The following is a 17389-nucleotide window of genomic DNA, read 5'->3' on the forward strand; positions in this document are numbered from 1 at the left end:
ATGGGTCTGATTAAGTTGCTTATTTGATCTTGGTTTAAATTGTGTTTCAAGAACAAGAACTTCACTCAGTTCTTTTAGTTTTTTCAAAATTGGTGGCGTACAGATATTTTTGGAGTATATCCTTACGATTCTCTGCATTTCTTTAATGTCTGTGATAATGTCCCTCTTTTCTTCTATAATCTTATTAATTTGGCTCTTCTCTCTTTTCTGTGTCTTTTGGTAAATTTGACCAAGATTTTGTCACTCTAGTTGAAGCAAGTTTTCATTTCCTTGATTCTTTTTTTAGGTTTTATTTGTTTTCCTGTTTCTGTTTCATGATTTTAGCCCCCTTTTGATTATTACTTGTTGTCTCCTCTTTTTGAATATTATTTCTTCTTGTTTTAGAGCTTTTAGGTGTTATGTTACTATTATGAGAACTGGCTTTTTTTTTTTTTTTTAATGTAGTCACTGAGGGCTGTGAACTTGCCTCTTAGAACTTTTTTTTTTTTTTTTTTTTTTTTGCCCCGAGGGGAGTTGGGGCTAAAGTTTCTCTGTGTAGCCCTGCCATTCTGTAGAACAGGCTGATCTTGAACTCAGTGATCCAAATGCTTCCGTGGTCCTGAGATTAAGAGCGTCGGCCACCAACACCTGGTCTGTTTTCTTTTTTTTTTTTTTTTTTTTTTCAGTTCCAAAAATTTTCTTTGTGATTTCTGTTTCAACCCATTTTCCATTCAATAGTGAGATCTGATGAGATTTTCTTTATTTCCTAGTATGTGTTCAATATTAGAAAGTTCCAATAGCTACTGAGAATATATTCTTCAGTGTTTGGGTGAAATGTTCTGTAGCTGTCTGCTGGTTCCATTTGATTTATGACATTATTTACCTTCACATTTCTCTGTTTAGTTTTAGTCTAGATGCCTGTCTTGTCTGTTGGTGAGAGTCGGGTATTGAAGTTTCCCACTATCATCGGGTGAGGGCCAATATGTTATTTTAGCTGTAGCAGTGTTTATTTTATGAAGTTTGGTGTAGAAATGTTTAGAATTGCCATACCATCTTGGTGGATTTTTCCCTTTGGCGAGTATATAATCTCCTTCCCTGTCTTCTTTGATTAGGTTGAGTTTGAAGTCTGTTTTGTTAGATATTAAAACACCTTTTTGCTTTTTGAGTTTATTTGCTTGAAATGCTTTTTTCCTTTTTTTTTCTTCCCAATATTCTGGGGTGATGTCTATCCTTGCTAATGAAGTGTATTTCTTGGATGCAGCCAAAAGAAATTTCTTTCTTTCTTTCTTTCTTTCTTTCTTTCTTTCTTTCTTTCTTTCTTTCTTTCTTTCTTTTTCTTTCTTCTCCTTCCTTCCTTCCTTCTTTCCTTCCCTCCCTCCCCTCCTTTCTCTTTTCTTTCTTTTTCTCTTCCTCTCTTTTTCTCTTTCTTCCTTTCTCACTTTGTCTCTCTCTTTTTCTTCCTTTCTCTTTCTCTTCCTTTTTCTTTCTCTCTTCCTCTTTTTCTCTCTTGTTTCCTTTCTCTCTCTCTCTCTCTCTCTTTGGCTTACTCGTTTTATTTTGTGTGTTTTTGCCTGCCTGTATGCCTATGCACCATGTGCATCCTTGGTTTTGCTTTTTGGAGGTCAGAAGAAGGAATTGAATCCTCAGGAACTAGAATTACAGATGATTGTGAACCACCAAATGGGTGCTGGGAACTGAATCCAGTCTCTTAGTCTGTGTCTTTTTATTGGGAGAATTGTAGCCATTGATGTTGAGAACTATCAGTGAGCAGTGTTTATTGATTCTCGTTATTCGTTGTATGATGTGGGTTATTTACCATCCACACCTTTTGGTTAACTGTTCTGGGATTATTTATTCTTCGTGTATCGAATATAGTTAACCTCTGCAAACTGAGGTTTTCTTTCTAGTGCCCTTTGTAGATCTGGATTGGTAGATAGAAATTGCTTATTTGGTTTTATTGTGGAATGTTGCTCATTCTCTGTCAGTAGTGAGTGATAGTTATAGTGTATGTAGGAGCCTGGGCTTGCATCTGTGGTCTCTTAGTTTAAAGAAATCTGTCTGTGCCCTTTGGGTTTTCAGAGTCTCCATTAAGAAGTCATATTCTGATGGGCCTGCCTATATATGTGATTTGTTCTTTATCCCTTGCAGCTTTTAACATCTTTTCTTTTCTCCTATATGTTTAATGTTTTGATTGTTATGTGTCATGGGGAGTTTCTTTTCTGGTCCCGTCTATTTGTTGCTTTGTGTGTTTATACTTTGATAGGCACCTTCTTTATTATGGGGAAAATTTCTTCTTTGATTTTGCTAAAAAATATCTTATTTGCCTTTGATTTAGGCTTCTCCTTCCTCAGTTTCTATTATTTGTAGATTTGGTGTTTTCATTACATTTCTCGGGGCCTGTAGCAACAGGTTTGTTTGTTTATGGAGGGGACCTGTTGTCTTTGCTGTTCATAGTTGTGTTTTGGGGGCTCTGAAGTAGGCATCTAGAGTTCGGATTATTGGCGTTGTTTCTTGGTGTAGCTATCTGCTCTTGTCTTTTTTGGATGGGTGTTTCATGCTTTGGTTGCTGTTGCCCTCTCAGGATCCTAGTTAATTATAATGGTGTGGGATCCCTAGTTGAGAGTGCTTTTGTGGGTTGGGTCAGCAGGACAAAAGGATGGGCTAGGAGGAAAGGCTGAGAGGGCCAGTGAGGGGCTGGGGCCACACCGACTGGGCTGATAACCTTGAATAAACTGTTAGTGATCGATCGTCTCCACTTTGAAGTTACAGGATTGCTTGCCTTTTTTTTTTTTTTTTTTTCTGAATTAGATTTTGTGGTGTTTGCCGTTCTGAATTTTAAGGACATTTGGAGTATACTATTAATAGCTTCCCATTAAGCCAGTACCTATAGGGCTGAGTATTATTAGTCATTCCCAAGAGAAACGAAAAGGAAACGTGAAGAAAGTCTTCCTAAGGAAGACTGGAAGGGAGAGTATTTGTAGCCTTCAACATGCTGGGAGATTTGGTCAGATGCATTTTTCTTTCATTGTTACCAGAAGTAGACACCCATCCCGCAAAGTTAGGAGAGGAGAGGGAGCAGCAGAGCAGACTCCTGAGGGAGAACGAACTATGTGAGTGAAATCCTGTTAGTATTTATGAGGTTATACATACAGAGCCTTAAGTGCACCAAGCCTTTTCACACACTAAGCTGAATAGAATGTTGATGTGGGTGATTGTCCCTGGCGCTGCCACTGACTTAGTCACTAAGTAGCATTATTTGGGAAGTCTGTTTATGAAAGAGGCCCAGAAGGTTTCCTTGTCTGGACAATGCAGTAGCTAAAGGGTTGTGACAGTTACATGTCCTTTGACAACAGCAAAGGGACGTTAGTGTGAATCCTCAGCCTGTAGGTAGCTGTGATGTAAAGTGAAAATCGAGGTAGAGGAGCTTCAGTCTCTTTCAGATGAAATTTAGCTGTGAGCAGAGAGCTGACACAGCCCTTGGGCTTCATGTGTGGAACACAACATTTGTAAACTTGCTTAAAACCTGAATTCCACACCTGAGCGTATACACAAAGAACCCTGTACCACAGGGTAATTTGTGCCCATGTTTATTACTGGAGCTAGAAGATGGAACCAACCCAGTCTAAGAGAAATGAATATTGAAAGTGCATGACATAGATAGTGTATAATATTTTCAGCTCTAAAGAAATGTGTAATTGGGCTGGGGAGATGGCTTAGCTGTTAGAGGCTAAACACACAACCATAAATAGAAGAAAGGTGAAATTATGAATTTTTCAGGAAAGTGCATGGACTTAGAATATATAATATTAAACATGATCAGCCAATCTCAGAAAAAAAAAAAAAACAAAACACGTTATCCCTCCATTGCTGGTTCTTTAGCGTGAACTTTAAATATAACAACATCATGTCACAAGGTCAAAAGGGTACATATATGTGGTTGGCACATTGACTTCTGCTTTAGATTAAAAGCCTTTACTTTTACAAAAATTTGAATTTGACCATTGTGCAGCCTAAATGTCAAAAATTGGTTGAACCATTGGGGTGAAGGATTCTGGAAAAAACACTGTTGGGTTTTTTGTCTGTTTGTTTTGTTTCTGTTTCATTCACTCAAATTATCATTCATTGATTAGTGTTAGGCAACTTAAAAAGCTAATGGTGGGGACAAGAGTGCTGCCAGAAAATTATTCGTCAAGGAAGGTGATATTGTGCCACAAGAAGACCAACAGAGCCAACAGATCTGGGCCCCGGAGCTCTGTGGAGACTGTACCAACCAAGGGTCATGTCTGGAAAGGACTCAGGCCTCCTACTTAGATGTAGCCAACAGGCAAGCAGCTCAGTCTCCGTGTAGGTCACCTGGGGGTAGGGGGCTGCCTCTGATGTGAACTCTGGTGCCTGGTCTTCAGTCACTTACCCGGGTGAGGTGCCCTTGCCGGGTCACAGGGGAAGAGAATGCAGGTGGTCCTAATGAGACTTCATAGTCTGGGGTCAGTTGGTAAGGGAGGAGGGCTCCCCCTTTCCGGAGGGGGAGGGAGGAAAGAGGTGTGGGGTGGAACCGGGAAGAGATGAGGGAGGGGGCTACGATTGAGATGTAAAATGAATAAATTAATAAAAAAAAAAAAGGAAGGTGATATTACATACAGTGTAATAGGAGTTACTCAGATTTTGTTCTTCCTCCTCCATTGTGCTAGGGATCAAACAAGAGGTCTTGTGCATGCTGGGTGGGCAAGCACTCTACCACTGAGCTACATCCCCAGCTCAGCTTACTCACAGTTTTTATTCATTCCTGGTTCAGATTCTAGTGGTCCTTGGTGAGTTGGATTAGTTGAAAAATATTCAAGTAGATGTCAGTTAAAGAATAGTTTTATATTTGAATGTTTAGAGAAATGAATCTTCCTTATCACATTTGTGAAATTTGATTTTAACAGCCGGTGGTTCCTGTTTTTATCTACATGGTAGTCCCAGTTGAAGATGAGTTAGTCCCTGCTGGTACCTCCTCACTCAGACAGTACTTCAGAGTTTCAAAACAGAATACTGTCGCTTTCCTTAGTAACATTGCATCTATCCATTTACTTTTTACATGTGTGGACATAGCATGTGTATATCCTATTTTTTCCTTCTGAAAGTACTAGGCCTCAGTGGTTACCTTTTGCTCTTCCAGAAGACCTGGGCTTAGTTCCCAACACTTACATGGCGGATCAGAACTGTCTGTAACTCCAGTTCTAGGAGATCAGCTGCCCTCCTGTGGCCTTTGAGAGCACCTAAACACGAACATGGTGTGCACACATACACAGGACAAACACAGAAGATGAAGATGAATCTTGAAAAGACTACAAGAACCTGAAGAAATCTCTGTCTGCTGCTTTTGTCTGTCCGTTGTATTTTTATGCTGCAGTGCTAGGGCTAAACCCAGGCCCTTCTGTGTTAAACAAGCTAAACAAGCACTCCATCATTGAGCTGCACCCATAACCTCTGCCTTTGCTGGCTTAACGCTAAACTGAGTTGCATAGTCTGACCAAGATGTAACTGTAGAGATTCAGGCCACAGTGAGGCAGTGCAGCAGGTAATGGCACTTGCACCAAGCCTCAGCTGGGTTCAGTGCCCTCCACCGCACAGTGAAAGGAAAGAAATGACTTCATGAGCTGTCCTCTGACTTCCACATGAAGGTCATGATGTGAGTGCCCCCAAGAAAGAATGAAAGCATGAGTAAATGGAAGACTGTAATTTACAAAGAGGTTCCCCTTCAGAACTTTGATTAATCTATAAACATGTTGGTTAATAGTAAAAAGAGTGGCTCTGAGCAATCTAAGTGTGAATCTCAAGGCTTATACTACAGAATGTGACCCTCTTCAAATCCAAACATATTATGAGACATGCCAGAGCCAGTCTCACAGTAACACCTTATTAAAAAAGTAATTGTCCTCTAACAGTGTGTTTCCTTTGTGTATGCATCTCCTAATGGTTGATGTTACCACAGCCTCCCACAAGATGGCAGACCAGACCCACTTTCTTTATGGTACATGCCAACCAGTTTTTAAAATTCTTGTTCATGCCCTTGATTACTCTTGAAACCTTTTTCTGTTGCTCTAGGTGGGCGGTATCAAACCGAGAAATGCTCATAGCCCAAAACAGCTCCTTGGAATTTAAGCTACACCGGCTGTATTTTATTAGTTTGTTAATGGGCGGAACTACAAATCAGCGAGAAGCCTTACAATATGCGAAAAATTTCCAGCCATTTGCCCTAAATCATCAAAAAGGTGAGTCTGCAGTCAGACAGCTTTTTTTCTTTTGTGCTTTGTGGAAGGAGCATGGGCAAGGTGGGGAGAGCACAGCGATTTGAGACAGTGTGTCTGTGAGGCCCAGGGTGGTCTCATACTTGTGATCCTCTTATGTCAGCCTCCAGAATGCTAGCAATACAGATGACGTCACCAGCATGGCTTGAGGTAGAGATCTTTAGGGTTTGGAAGGAGCCAGTAGCCGTCACTTGTGTCCCGCACACACATTTTCTAATGAGGTAACATTGGTGGGATAACTGGCAGTAGAAACATGGAGCCGTAGCACAGCCCTGAAGCCAGAGAGCGCAGAGTTAGGGACTCCTTACTGTGCGGACGCCGCAGGACCAAGGGGTGGCTGCTGCCACGTGGCAGCAAACGTGGCAGCGTAAGTCTAGAAGTTCAGTATTTTCAGTGCTTTTCTTTTCTCATTCTCTTCATGCGGTATCCTTAATTTAGAGGGAGAAACTTTGCAGTTACACTTACGGACCAGAGTGTTTACATTATTTTAGGATAGGCCACATGGAATAGAGATGAATTTAGCTGTCTCAACCTATTATTCACATGTACTTTAGACATGACTATGCACACTTCCATTTTGCTGGTGCCTTTTCTTTTAGACATTCAGATATTGATGGGGAGCCTTGTGTACCTGAGACAAGGGATTGAAAATTCACCATATGTTCACCTACTTGATGCAAACCAGTGGGCTGACATCTGTGACATCTTTACCCGGGATGCTTGTGCCCTCCTGGGGCTCTCCGTGGAGTCTCCTCTCAGTGTCAGGTGAGGGGCTGGGCCCTGGTTGCTCTGAAATGAGCACTATGCTGGGCAACTTTTCCTGTTGCCTTTGTGATTAAACCAGTAGGTTGTGTTGTGTGTAGTTGGTACAGTTGGGGGGCAGCAGTTCTCCAAGTGTGATCAGGGAACCAGGGAGTCCAGAACTCTTTCACTGCTGACATTCGTGCAGATGATGCAGAAATGGAAGTGAGTTAAGTATGAAGGTCTGCATTGTGGGGGCATTGATACCAGCCTCAGCAGGACTTGCAGCAGCTCCTCGCTAGCTACCCTTCTGCCTGCCTGGGAAATGCTCGCTGGGTTCTGTAGTGCTTTGGTAGGTAGTAAAGACTTGCTTTAAGTTGATATTTGGGTCTCTATCTTTTTAGCATTCGGTGTGACCCAGTAGGTATTTATATAAGGCATTTAGTTTCCCATCACAGTGTGATGCTTGTCTTGAGACAAAGCAGCTGTGAGTTATGAACTGTCTTGTTACAGGATACAGTTTTTACTTGAACTAATTCGTAACAGACACTCCATATGTAGTATGTTTATTGCAATTTTAAATGAATTAATCACTACATTTTAATTTACGTAAGCTGTCACATTAAAAAAAGCATGTGATGCCAAGTATGTATATTTTTTGATACAATGATAAAGGTCAAGGTTTTAGACCAGGTTGAAATTTTTGGCTTTCAGTTTGTAAAGGTTTTTCTGATTAAATTGGTAATGACAATGTAGTTTTTTTATATTGTAAACTGGAGGGAAAACTTTGGAAAGTTTAATTCATATACCCTTACATAATCATACACAGAGAAAAGACAGGCTTGGAAGTGTTTCTTGTTCTTTAAGTGTAAATGCAAAAACCACCGTGTCTGGAGGCATACTGACACTAGTCCTTGTAATTTCCTCAGCCCTCCTTGAACTGATGAGATTCATGCTTCTTATAATGACGGCTCCTTTCTTTCAGCACTGAATGCCAGAGCTGCCTCTCTTCTTATAGGCAAAACCTGTAATTTTTTTTAAATTACCGAGGAAGTAAGAAGAAATGAAACCATCCTATCAAAAAATTATCTTTTTAAAATTTGCTCTTTTTCCTTATGTCTCCCATACTGGTTAGACTTATGGAGTAGCATTAAGGTTTTAGGTTTTGTTTGTAGAGGGATTATTTTAGTAACTACAGGAAATGTAGCCAATAGCTGATAGCAGGAGGCTCAGGGAGAAAATACTTTTTCCTTCTTCTTCTTTTAGAGAAATAGCTGCTCTGCGCGATCCACTTGCCAGGTTCTGTGCTGTGGCATTCTGAGAGTTGGCACTAATGTCCCTCTTCTGCCCTCAGTTTCTCAGCAGGTTGTGTGGCCCTGCCTGCGCTAATTAACATCAAGGCTGTGATTGAGCAGAGGCAGTGCACTGGAGTTTGGAACCAGAAAGACGAGTTACCTGTGAGTTCTTGGCAAGTTATTTACCTTTGCTGCTGTAGAAGATGTACGTTTTAAGAGATAAAAGTGCTCTTCCTAACCAGAAAAAAAAAAATGTAGCCATTCAGCAGGGTTTTTTGTTTTTATTTTAATGCACGTAAACATGACTGAAAAATAAGGTTGAGAGTATATCTCAGTGGTAGACCGTTTGCCTAGCAGGCTTGAGGCTGAGTCCAGCCCCCAGCACCACTCTAAAAAGGAAACAAGCCAGTTAACTAATAAAAATTAAAATAGTTATGAGGGGGTGATACTAATTCCAGTGCTCAGAGGGCAGAGGTAGGCAGATCTTTAGGAGTTTGAGGTCAGTCTGGCCTATATAGTGAGTGCCAAGGCAGCCAGGGCCTCAAAGTGAGACCTTGTCTCAAAAACAAAAAAACTAAACAGGAAAATCAACTTGAAGACCATCATTGGAGGACTGTATTCAAAATTTTGAATTCCAGTTGCAGTTGCAAGCTGAAGAGTGCAAATATCAGAACCGGGAGAGCCATGCATTCGGTTAGCACACAGTACTGTGCTCTGAGCTCGGTTTGTCTATAAAGGAGCCCCTCTCTTGGGGGCTGTTGGAGCCTAAAGTAACAGGGGCACCATGGCCGCCATGGTGGTGGTTACAGGAGGCCCCTCTCTTGGGGGCTGTTGGAGCCTAAGGTAGCAGGGCACCGTGGCCGCCGTGGTGGTTACAGGAGGCCCCTCTCTTGGGGGCTGTTGGAGCCTAAGGTAGCAGGGCACCGTGGCCGCCGTGGTGGTGGCTACAGGAGGCCCCTCTCTTGGGGCTGTTGGAGCCTAAGGTAGCAGGGCACCGTGGCCGCCGTGGTGGTGGCTACGTCAGGTGCGAGTGTTCTGTTTGGCACTTGCGCAGTGGACACCAAGACTTTAAAGCAGTTACCATTCCTGACACAGTCGTATCACAGACCCTGGAGGGCTGAATTAAGCTTTGACGTGGCTGGCTTCTTTTTTACCGTACCTGCACACAGGTTTGCCTGTATTTACCTTGTTCGTTCAGCTGTAAGCCTGCCTGGTCAGTTGGTTGCACCAACTTCAAGAGCTTGTTGAAGATAGTCTATGACTAAAGACACAGGTGCCTTTCCAGTACTACACATGATCAGGGCATAAGCAGCGCTCTGCTCTGTTGCTGCTGCTTGGGCACATGCAAGAACTCAATTCCTGAGCCAGCTGCTCAGACATACACCTGTAATCCCGGCACTCAGGGAAGCAGAGGGAGGTGGGTCTCTGTGAGTGTGAGGCCAGCCTGGTCTACAAAGTAAGTCCAGGACAGCCAAGGTGACATAGAGAAACCCTGTCTCAAACAAACAAACAAACAAACAAACAAAACCCTTGATACCTTAAGCAGGTGCCCAGCTTCCAGCTGTGAGAATCTCTGAAATTTACACACTGATGCAGAGCAATCTGTAGAATCCCAGCTGACCGTGTGCACTTGGGGCTGGGAAAGCAAAAAGTGGTAGTGGTTGGTAATTTCCTCATGATTGCTTTGATGTACTTTTGGCTTTGGCTTTTTTTTTTTTTTTTAAATACTCTTAGTAAGTAGTGCAGTTTGGGTTTTCTCTGATCCTCCCAGGCACTGGGTTTACAGGTGTGTTCCACTATCTTTGTGGTACTGTAGTTTGTGTAGTTTGAACTCGGCTCCCCGTGCATACTGAATTCCAACCCCTACTCTTTGTCAGTTTTCCTTAAAGAATCTTATATATAGTCTTTGTCTCTGGCTGGTATGGAGCTTATTGTACAAATCAAGCTATCCTCAAACTCAAATCCCTCTTCTCTGCTGGGTTCAAAGGTGTGTGCTCTCACACCTGGCAGGAATGGACTTTCAGAATAATAGCTATTGTAGATTGTGGAGGAGGGATACAAATACAAAAATACAAAAATGGTGTGTTTGTAGAGTTTCTAGTGCACAGCAGCCGAACTACTCGATGATTTCAAATTTTCATGTGTGTTTTTGGCAAAAGCACGATGCTGATAGCATGCCATGAGCTTGAGTGTGCATATCACAAAAGATACTGTTGAGATTTGGCTTAAGTCTAAGTCCAGGCTCTTAGGAGGCTGAGGCAGGAGGATCACAAGTTCAGGGCCTGGCCGAGTTCCTGTCTCAAAAAGAAAAAACAAAAACAAACAAACAAACAAAAAAACACTTGAACACATGCACAGGGGCTGAGTGTCAGGAGGTAGGTTGGGGTGCTGGCCTTAAATAACTTGGTTTACCTCCCTGCTTGAGCTTTTCTCTGGACCATTTCATACTTATCACATAGGAAGCTCAGATTTGAAGCTCACACAGATGATCACTATATTTGGACTGCTCGTGGCAGGGTTGTTGCACTGAATTTACCACCTAACCGAGTGCCACAGAGCAGCCAGGAGTCTGGTGGTTTCTCCCTTGGTATCTATTTTGATACATTTCAAGGTATTCCGGCGAGGATGTGGCTTAGTGGTGGTCACTCACAGACCGAGCTGTGAGTTGCTGCCTAGTCACCTCAGAGGTGGCAGGTTTGATTCTCTCAGACCTCAGAATTTGTTTACAAACTAGTGTAATTTTGCAGACTGGAAGTTTAACTAGCCTGTGTGTATTTTTCTTTTTGGAACAGATCGAAGTGGACCTTGGTAAAAAGTGCTGGTATCACTCCATATTTGCCTGTCCCATTCTTCGTCAGCAAACAACAGATAACAATCCACCCATGAAATTGGTTTGTGGCCATATTATATCAAGAGATGCCCTGAATAAAATGTTTAATGGTAGCAAGTAAGTATGTGACTTCTTAAACATGAAATAAATCATCTTACAGGAAGATAAGATGTAATAAGGATAAATGAATGCACCTAAAATCATTCATTCATTTAGGTTTTCCAAAACAGGGTTTTTCTGTGTAGTCCTGGCTGATCTGTAGACCAGGCTGGCCTCAAACTCAGACCTCCAGAGTGCCCCACCATGCTAAACCATAACTAGATTTAAAAACGAGTTTCTTAGCTATTCACAGAAAGTGGATTACATCTAATCTTTGGTTAGTTTAAGCTGCTCAAGGATTTGGTGATGTGATTTATAACCTACTGTGTACACCCTTCTCTGCTTTCCTTTTCTCACTTGGGGATTTATTTTGGGGTATTTTTATGTGCTGCATAAGAACTCTTTGTGTTCTTGTTAAAGTTAACAGAATAGCACGGCATGATGGTGCATGCTAATAATCTAGCACCTGAGTGGTAGAGGCAGGAGGACCCTGAGTTCAAGATTATCCTCAACTACATGTCAAGGTAGAGGGGTGGTCCTAAGCTACATGAGATTGTTTCAGCCTATTTCTGCACCTCCTCCCAAAATGTAGACTACTTTGTAGTATGGAAATTAGCTTACTTAGCCAGTTAGCCAATTAGCATACAGTGCCAGAGTATGTTATCCATTTATCCATGTGATAAATTCCTACCAGAGTACTCATGGTTCAGAGTACATAGACATTTGTAATTTTTATAGATAATTAGCAAAAAAAAAAAAACAAACAAAAAAAAACAAAAACAAAATTTAGGCAGTTAGGGTAGTTTTCCTGATGTTCCCATTGTGGGAAGTCTCTTTCCTGGGAAGTCTGTTCCTTGACGGAAACTGTTTATAACTCTCCCCAGATCGTACAGAAACTCAGGCAGTGCAGCTCACTCGTGACCTTGTTCACATGGAGCCAATGTTCTTTGTCACCGAAAGGCATGTGGGCTCTTCCTGATGCAGGGTTGGGAGCTCACAACAGATTTGCTCTAAGAGCATATACAGTCGACACATGTGACATTCACTTAGGGACAGTGCAATATAAACCTTAGTGGAGCTCTAGGTTTGCTTCTAAAGTAGAGCTTTATTTTACCAGCAGAACAGTTTCCACTGATTACTAAGTATTAAAGAGGCTTTCAGGTTAGGATCTGATTTAGGTTTTATTTTCTGTGACCCTTCAAATCTTGGCTGGCAGTTATGTTAAGGAGCATAGTTAATCCTCCAGGCAAACTAAACATGTGAGCTGTGCTTTGTACACGCAGTAGGTGTGTATACAGGTACTAAAATGTACTCTCTATACCTAAGTAGAAATGGGGTGCTCAGTGCTGATACTGTTCCTTGACTTAGTCTTTTTATCTTGTGTTTAGATTAAAATGTCCATATTGCCCAATGGAGCAGAGTCCAGGAGATGCCAAACAGATATTTTTCTGAAGAAATGAGTTTGTTTGCAATTTGTAAGTGAAACTGAATTATGGGTACATTCGAGACAAGAGTGTTCCATTGACTGCAGCTCTTCAAGGACTGCCCCGTTTATAAGCTGTGCTCCAGAAGCTGCCGGCATGCTAGTGTGCGTGGAGGGAGAGCCCCAGCTGGGCGTCACACAGGGCTTTATTCACTCTTGGTCTTCATTCCTGATCAAGCAAATACACCAGCAGTATGTCATTCAGTGCAGGTTTTTGTACTTACTATATGGTGATTTTTTTTTTTAACTGCAAAGCAGAAACAGAAGTTGACCTTCCTGACATGTGTTTAATATTTCTCCTGCTTTTACTTCTGTAATTTTCTTGATAATTGTAAGCTTGAGAGTGTTTGTGGAAGAACTTTCTTTCATGTATATATAATTAAATGAAAATTCTTCATAGGAGTTTGACAAATTGAATTGTGGTCATAAAACAAATTTGGGTTTTTTTGTTGTTTTCTTTTTGGCTTAAGGAAGAAAGCTGTGATAAATTCCAAATTTGCATAGCTTTTTGATGTTTTTCTCTGCTCCACTCTGCTCCAAAGTCAGCACGCATGCAATTGAGTCTATAGCCCAGTAGGCTGCCTGTTTAAAATTCCATCATGAATTTAGCAGGCTGATGTGAGAATGAAAGATATTACTGTTGGGTTTTTTTCTTTTATTACCAAGAGGTGCTTTTTTTTTTTTTTTTTAATAAATAGAATTCTGAAGTTAGGGTGTTACTAAGTTGAGATACGCTTTCTGTCTTGGCACCCTATCTTTTGAAATCTGCCTTTAAGATTTGGCTGGTATCACATTAGTTTATCACCACAGACATGCAGTGTTGTGCATATAAATATGTGCACCAGCATAAAACGTTGTGTTTGTGGAAGGGAGGAAGCATGTTCCAGTTCTACATGCAGTTGCCAGACTTGAGGTCCTTAAGGATAGACACTAGCAACTTTGTGTCCTGCGGACCTCGCTTCCTGCTGCTTTGTGTTTAATTAGTGCATTGTTCATGCCTCTCCTCTGCAGTGTCCCATCTCATTGACTGTGAACCTGTATATTAATCAGATGGCTACAGATAACGATCTTTTCTTTTGTGAGGTATCTTCATTTAACGCACTGCCCAGAAAGAGCCGTGTGTAAGAGTTACTCTCTATATGAGGAACTTCATGGAAAAGACTTCTGTGGACGTAATTCTGACTTAAACCCACGAAATACTTCGTCTTGAGAAGAGTGCTGTGTAGACATCACCACCTTTATTTCATCTGATGTAGGTCTGAACATCAACATAGGAATACTTTCATGAGAAAATGAAAAAAGTTGTAAACACGGAAGCAACAAGAAATGTGACTCTTCTATTTCAAACTACAGACGGAATTGGTTTAAGGGAATGGGGGTAACAGCTTTGGTGCTAAGATATTTAGAAATTGCCAGCATTCGTAGTGGTGTACTATATACTAGCCTGGATAGTTTCTCCTGAATTGTTTACCTAGGAGGGCTGGCGTTTGCTTGTGAAGGGAAAGTGTAATACTTGCAGAAAAGCCTGTGAAATGGCCATGTGGTCAGTTTCATGTTGATGGCTACTGTGTGCTGTGTAGGTTAGCTGGGGTCATGATTGATCCAGCTCAGAGTGCATGCTTTGTTCAAACTCAACCTGGCTCACAATGACTTCTATTTCCCTATTGGGATGCTCTGTAAAATCCCTCATGCCCCATGAAGCAGTGCAAGGAAGAGCAGAAACACTTCTAGACTGCAGGAGAGCGGACACAGTGCCAGGCAGTATCCTTTTGAGGGTATAAACTCGTTTACTATGGATATTTTTTCCCTTGAATTAAATTCTAGAGTGACAGACTTTTTTTTTTTTTTTAAACCAATCTTTTTTAAACTAAGCCAAATTGGTTTTTAGGGTTTTTTTCCCCCTATAACTTATTCTTACCTTCCCACCTCAAATATATACACGACATTTAGACTTCATGTAAAGTTTGTGTGATACAGACATGCTCTTGAGGCTGGTGAAAATACTTCTGGAAGCAAGACCCTTCACACTGTTGGCTCAGGCCGTTTTAAGGACAGAGGCTCCGCCTGGTCCTCCTGGTGCTGGGAGTCTCATTTGACAGTCTCTTGTGAAGCTTATATAACTTTAAAAAGAATGAGCTTTAACATTTTTTAACATTTTTAACATTGTGTTTAACATTTTAACATTTTTAACATTGTGTTTGACCTTACAGCTTCCTCTGTGAGGTCTTGTCCCCATGGGCAGGCAGGGCAAGGGCCCCCCAGACTGAAACTTGACCTTACAATTTACCATGGAAATTAGGTCTGAAGCTCTTCTTTAAATGTGTGGACTTTATCTGTGAGAGACTGACTGCAGCAGAGGTGAATTTGAAGAAGGCAGACCTTGACCAAAGATGCTGACATACAATATTGGGATCCTTGACTCTAGAACCTCCTTCGTGGTGGTACAGAACCATGCCATCACTGGTGTCATGCTGACATGCAGGAGGGTGCCATTTGTCTCTGTTGAGTCTTATTAGAGAAGGTAATGCTAGAGGCAAAGATTGTCAGTCACACAGATAGCAGGCGTTGGAAATGGCCCAGAATGGCTTCTTTGAGAGCCAGTTCCTTTCCTGGTTGTGGGCAAAGGCAGCCTTGAGACTCTGCTAAACCAATAAAACCTTCTTAGCAAATCTTTGGATTCTGGTATAGACAGAGCCTCTCCACAGTGGCTAAGATTTTCATTGATCTATTTCTCTTTTGTGTGATCATCACAGATGCCATTTCTATTCTATTGATGATTATATGAGACTCTTAATACATAAATGAACGGGTATTGGTGCCTCTTTATTTTTAAAAAATTGAAGAAAAAGAGCCACCTCATATTCATAGTGTGTATTTTGTGAGTGTGTGAGCATTTAATTGAAAATAAGAAAGTTATGAAGTAAATTTTTCGTTTCACTTTTTCTACAGCAGCTAATGTGTAGGGAGACATTAAACCCACACCAAATCATGTGGGGGTGAGGATCCCCCAATCTTCCTCTCCAGGTGGCCAGTCCCACAGGCTGTACAGCTCAGATTCCGAATCTTTATGTCATGTGTTGTTTCCACCTCCGTGGTGTCAGCCTTTGGGACAGTGTGTATCAAAAGCCAAGAGTGCTTGGTTTATCCACACAACACAAGCTGCTGGTAGACTGCACCTGCCCTCTGGTTTCCCGGCTCAAGCTCTCCTACAGTGGACTGGCAGCTGCACTGTCCGTGTGGTCAGCCGACTCAGGTTCTCTTCAGGGAAGATAGAGGCAAGCTTTGTTCTGGTTCTTCTCTAGGATGTACGGTGAAGACAAACCAAATATTTTTCACCATTCAACTGTCTGTATGTTATCTTTGCTAACACTAGAGTAAAACACGAAGAGGGAGCATTAAGCAAGGACCACATACAAGGCTTGGTGTTTCGTAAGCCTACCAGCTGACAGGTTGTATGTGGTACTGTAGTTCACCATAAGCAGGTACAGACGTCATGAACTTTTCATACTGAATTATAATTGAGTAGATACCAAAAACAGAGTGGCAAATGTATTTTATTAGTAGCAGACGAGGCATTTAGTTTTAGGGTGAATTTTCCACTGTTGATTTTACTTTAAGATGTAGCAAGAGAACGTTTTGTTTTTAAGGCATTTTAAAACTGTAGCAAGCATATGCTTCATTTACTTCCAAAGAGGCAAAAGCAGCTATCCTCGCTTACAGCACAGCTTCGCTCCATGGTATGGGTGGACACCTACACTTTTTAGTAGCAGACTTAAACTACTCACAGCCAGGTAGGTGTGGGGTTCTGTAGTAGTTAGTGCCTGAACATTTCTTTTGGGAAGGGGCTCCAGCGAATGTACTGGGATTGGAGGGAAGCAGAAGGAGATGGGAGTGTGAGTGAGTGTGCATGTGTGGAAATTCACCATCACCCCCAGAGCTAGCAAGCGACTGCTGTTTGTCGTGTTTTACTCATGACTGCAGTGTGCATGTATCTCTTCGCCATGTTTTCTAACCTACACTAAGGATTCACCAGATCATCTTGCTCAGATGGCTCAGGATTGTATTCCTTTGGCTTACCCCGTGCTCCTGGTTCTATGGTGTTTCTATAATTATGAATAGTGTTGCACTGTAATCTATCATATAGAGCTATATGTATGGAAATTTTTGATCAGTTTTTTAAGAGATGTATCCTGTTTGCAAAGGCACAATAAAATTGCATCTTCTAGATTATAGGCAATAAAGGTAACAATAAACATTATTTAACAAATCAGACTGATACTCTCTGCTCATTTGATTTTCGGGGGGGGGGGGTCTAACATATTCACTAGTTTCAGGGATTTCATTTTAACTTAATATGTTTAATTTATAAATTTTGAACTTATACAATAGAGTTTTTGAAAACTATAAGAAATGGTTTGTTAATGTGTGTGTATTCCTATGTAAAACACATGGCTTCTCCCGTGTATATTTTTTAAAATTAAAGAATTGCACATTTAAAAAGTTTTTTGTGGAACCAGTTTGTGAACTTTCCTTGGAATGCCTTTTACAGGCTGATTGATCCAGGGTCACAATAAGGACTCGGGAGCCTAACTGTGACATCTTCAAGTCCTCATAGCAGGGTTTTTATAGAAAGAGCCAAATGCAAAAGACATGGGGAGGGCAGTGACACATT

General features: G+C 41.4%; 1 protein-coding gene across 2 annotated transcripts in view; it reads left to right on the plus strand.

Annotated features, from left to right (window-relative positions):
• Positions 1–16989, plus strand: part of Rmnd5a (required for meiotic nuclear division 5 homolog A) — a 57143-nt gene extending 40154 nt beyond the window's left edge. The window contains exons 5-10 of one of the 2 annotated variants that reach the window (XM_021658970.2): positions 6067–6233; positions 6869–7034; positions 8365–8467; positions 11098–11252; positions 12623–12709; positions 13801–16989. In XM_021658970.2, coding sequence (XP_021514645.1) covers positions 6067–6233; positions 6869–7034; positions 8365–8467; positions 11098–11252; positions 12623–12686 — 655 coding nt within the window. In that variant the 3' untranslated portion in view covers positions 12687–12709; positions 13801–16989. Of the gene's footprint in view, positions 1–6066; positions 6234–6868; positions 7035–8364; positions 8468–11097; positions 11253–12622 lie in introns of both variants that reach the window. The other variant, XM_060383551.1, reaches the window with a different exon arrangement.
• The last annotated feature ends 400 nt before the right edge of the window (positions 16990–17389 follow it).

Source organism: Meriones unguiculatus, chromosome 5 (assembly GCF_030254825.1).
Source record: "Meriones unguiculatus strain TT.TT164.6M chromosome 5, Bangor_MerUng_6.1, whole genome shotgun sequence".
NCBI classification, from domain to species: Eukaryota; Metazoa; Chordata; class Mammalia; order Rodentia; family Muridae; genus Meriones; species Meriones unguiculatus.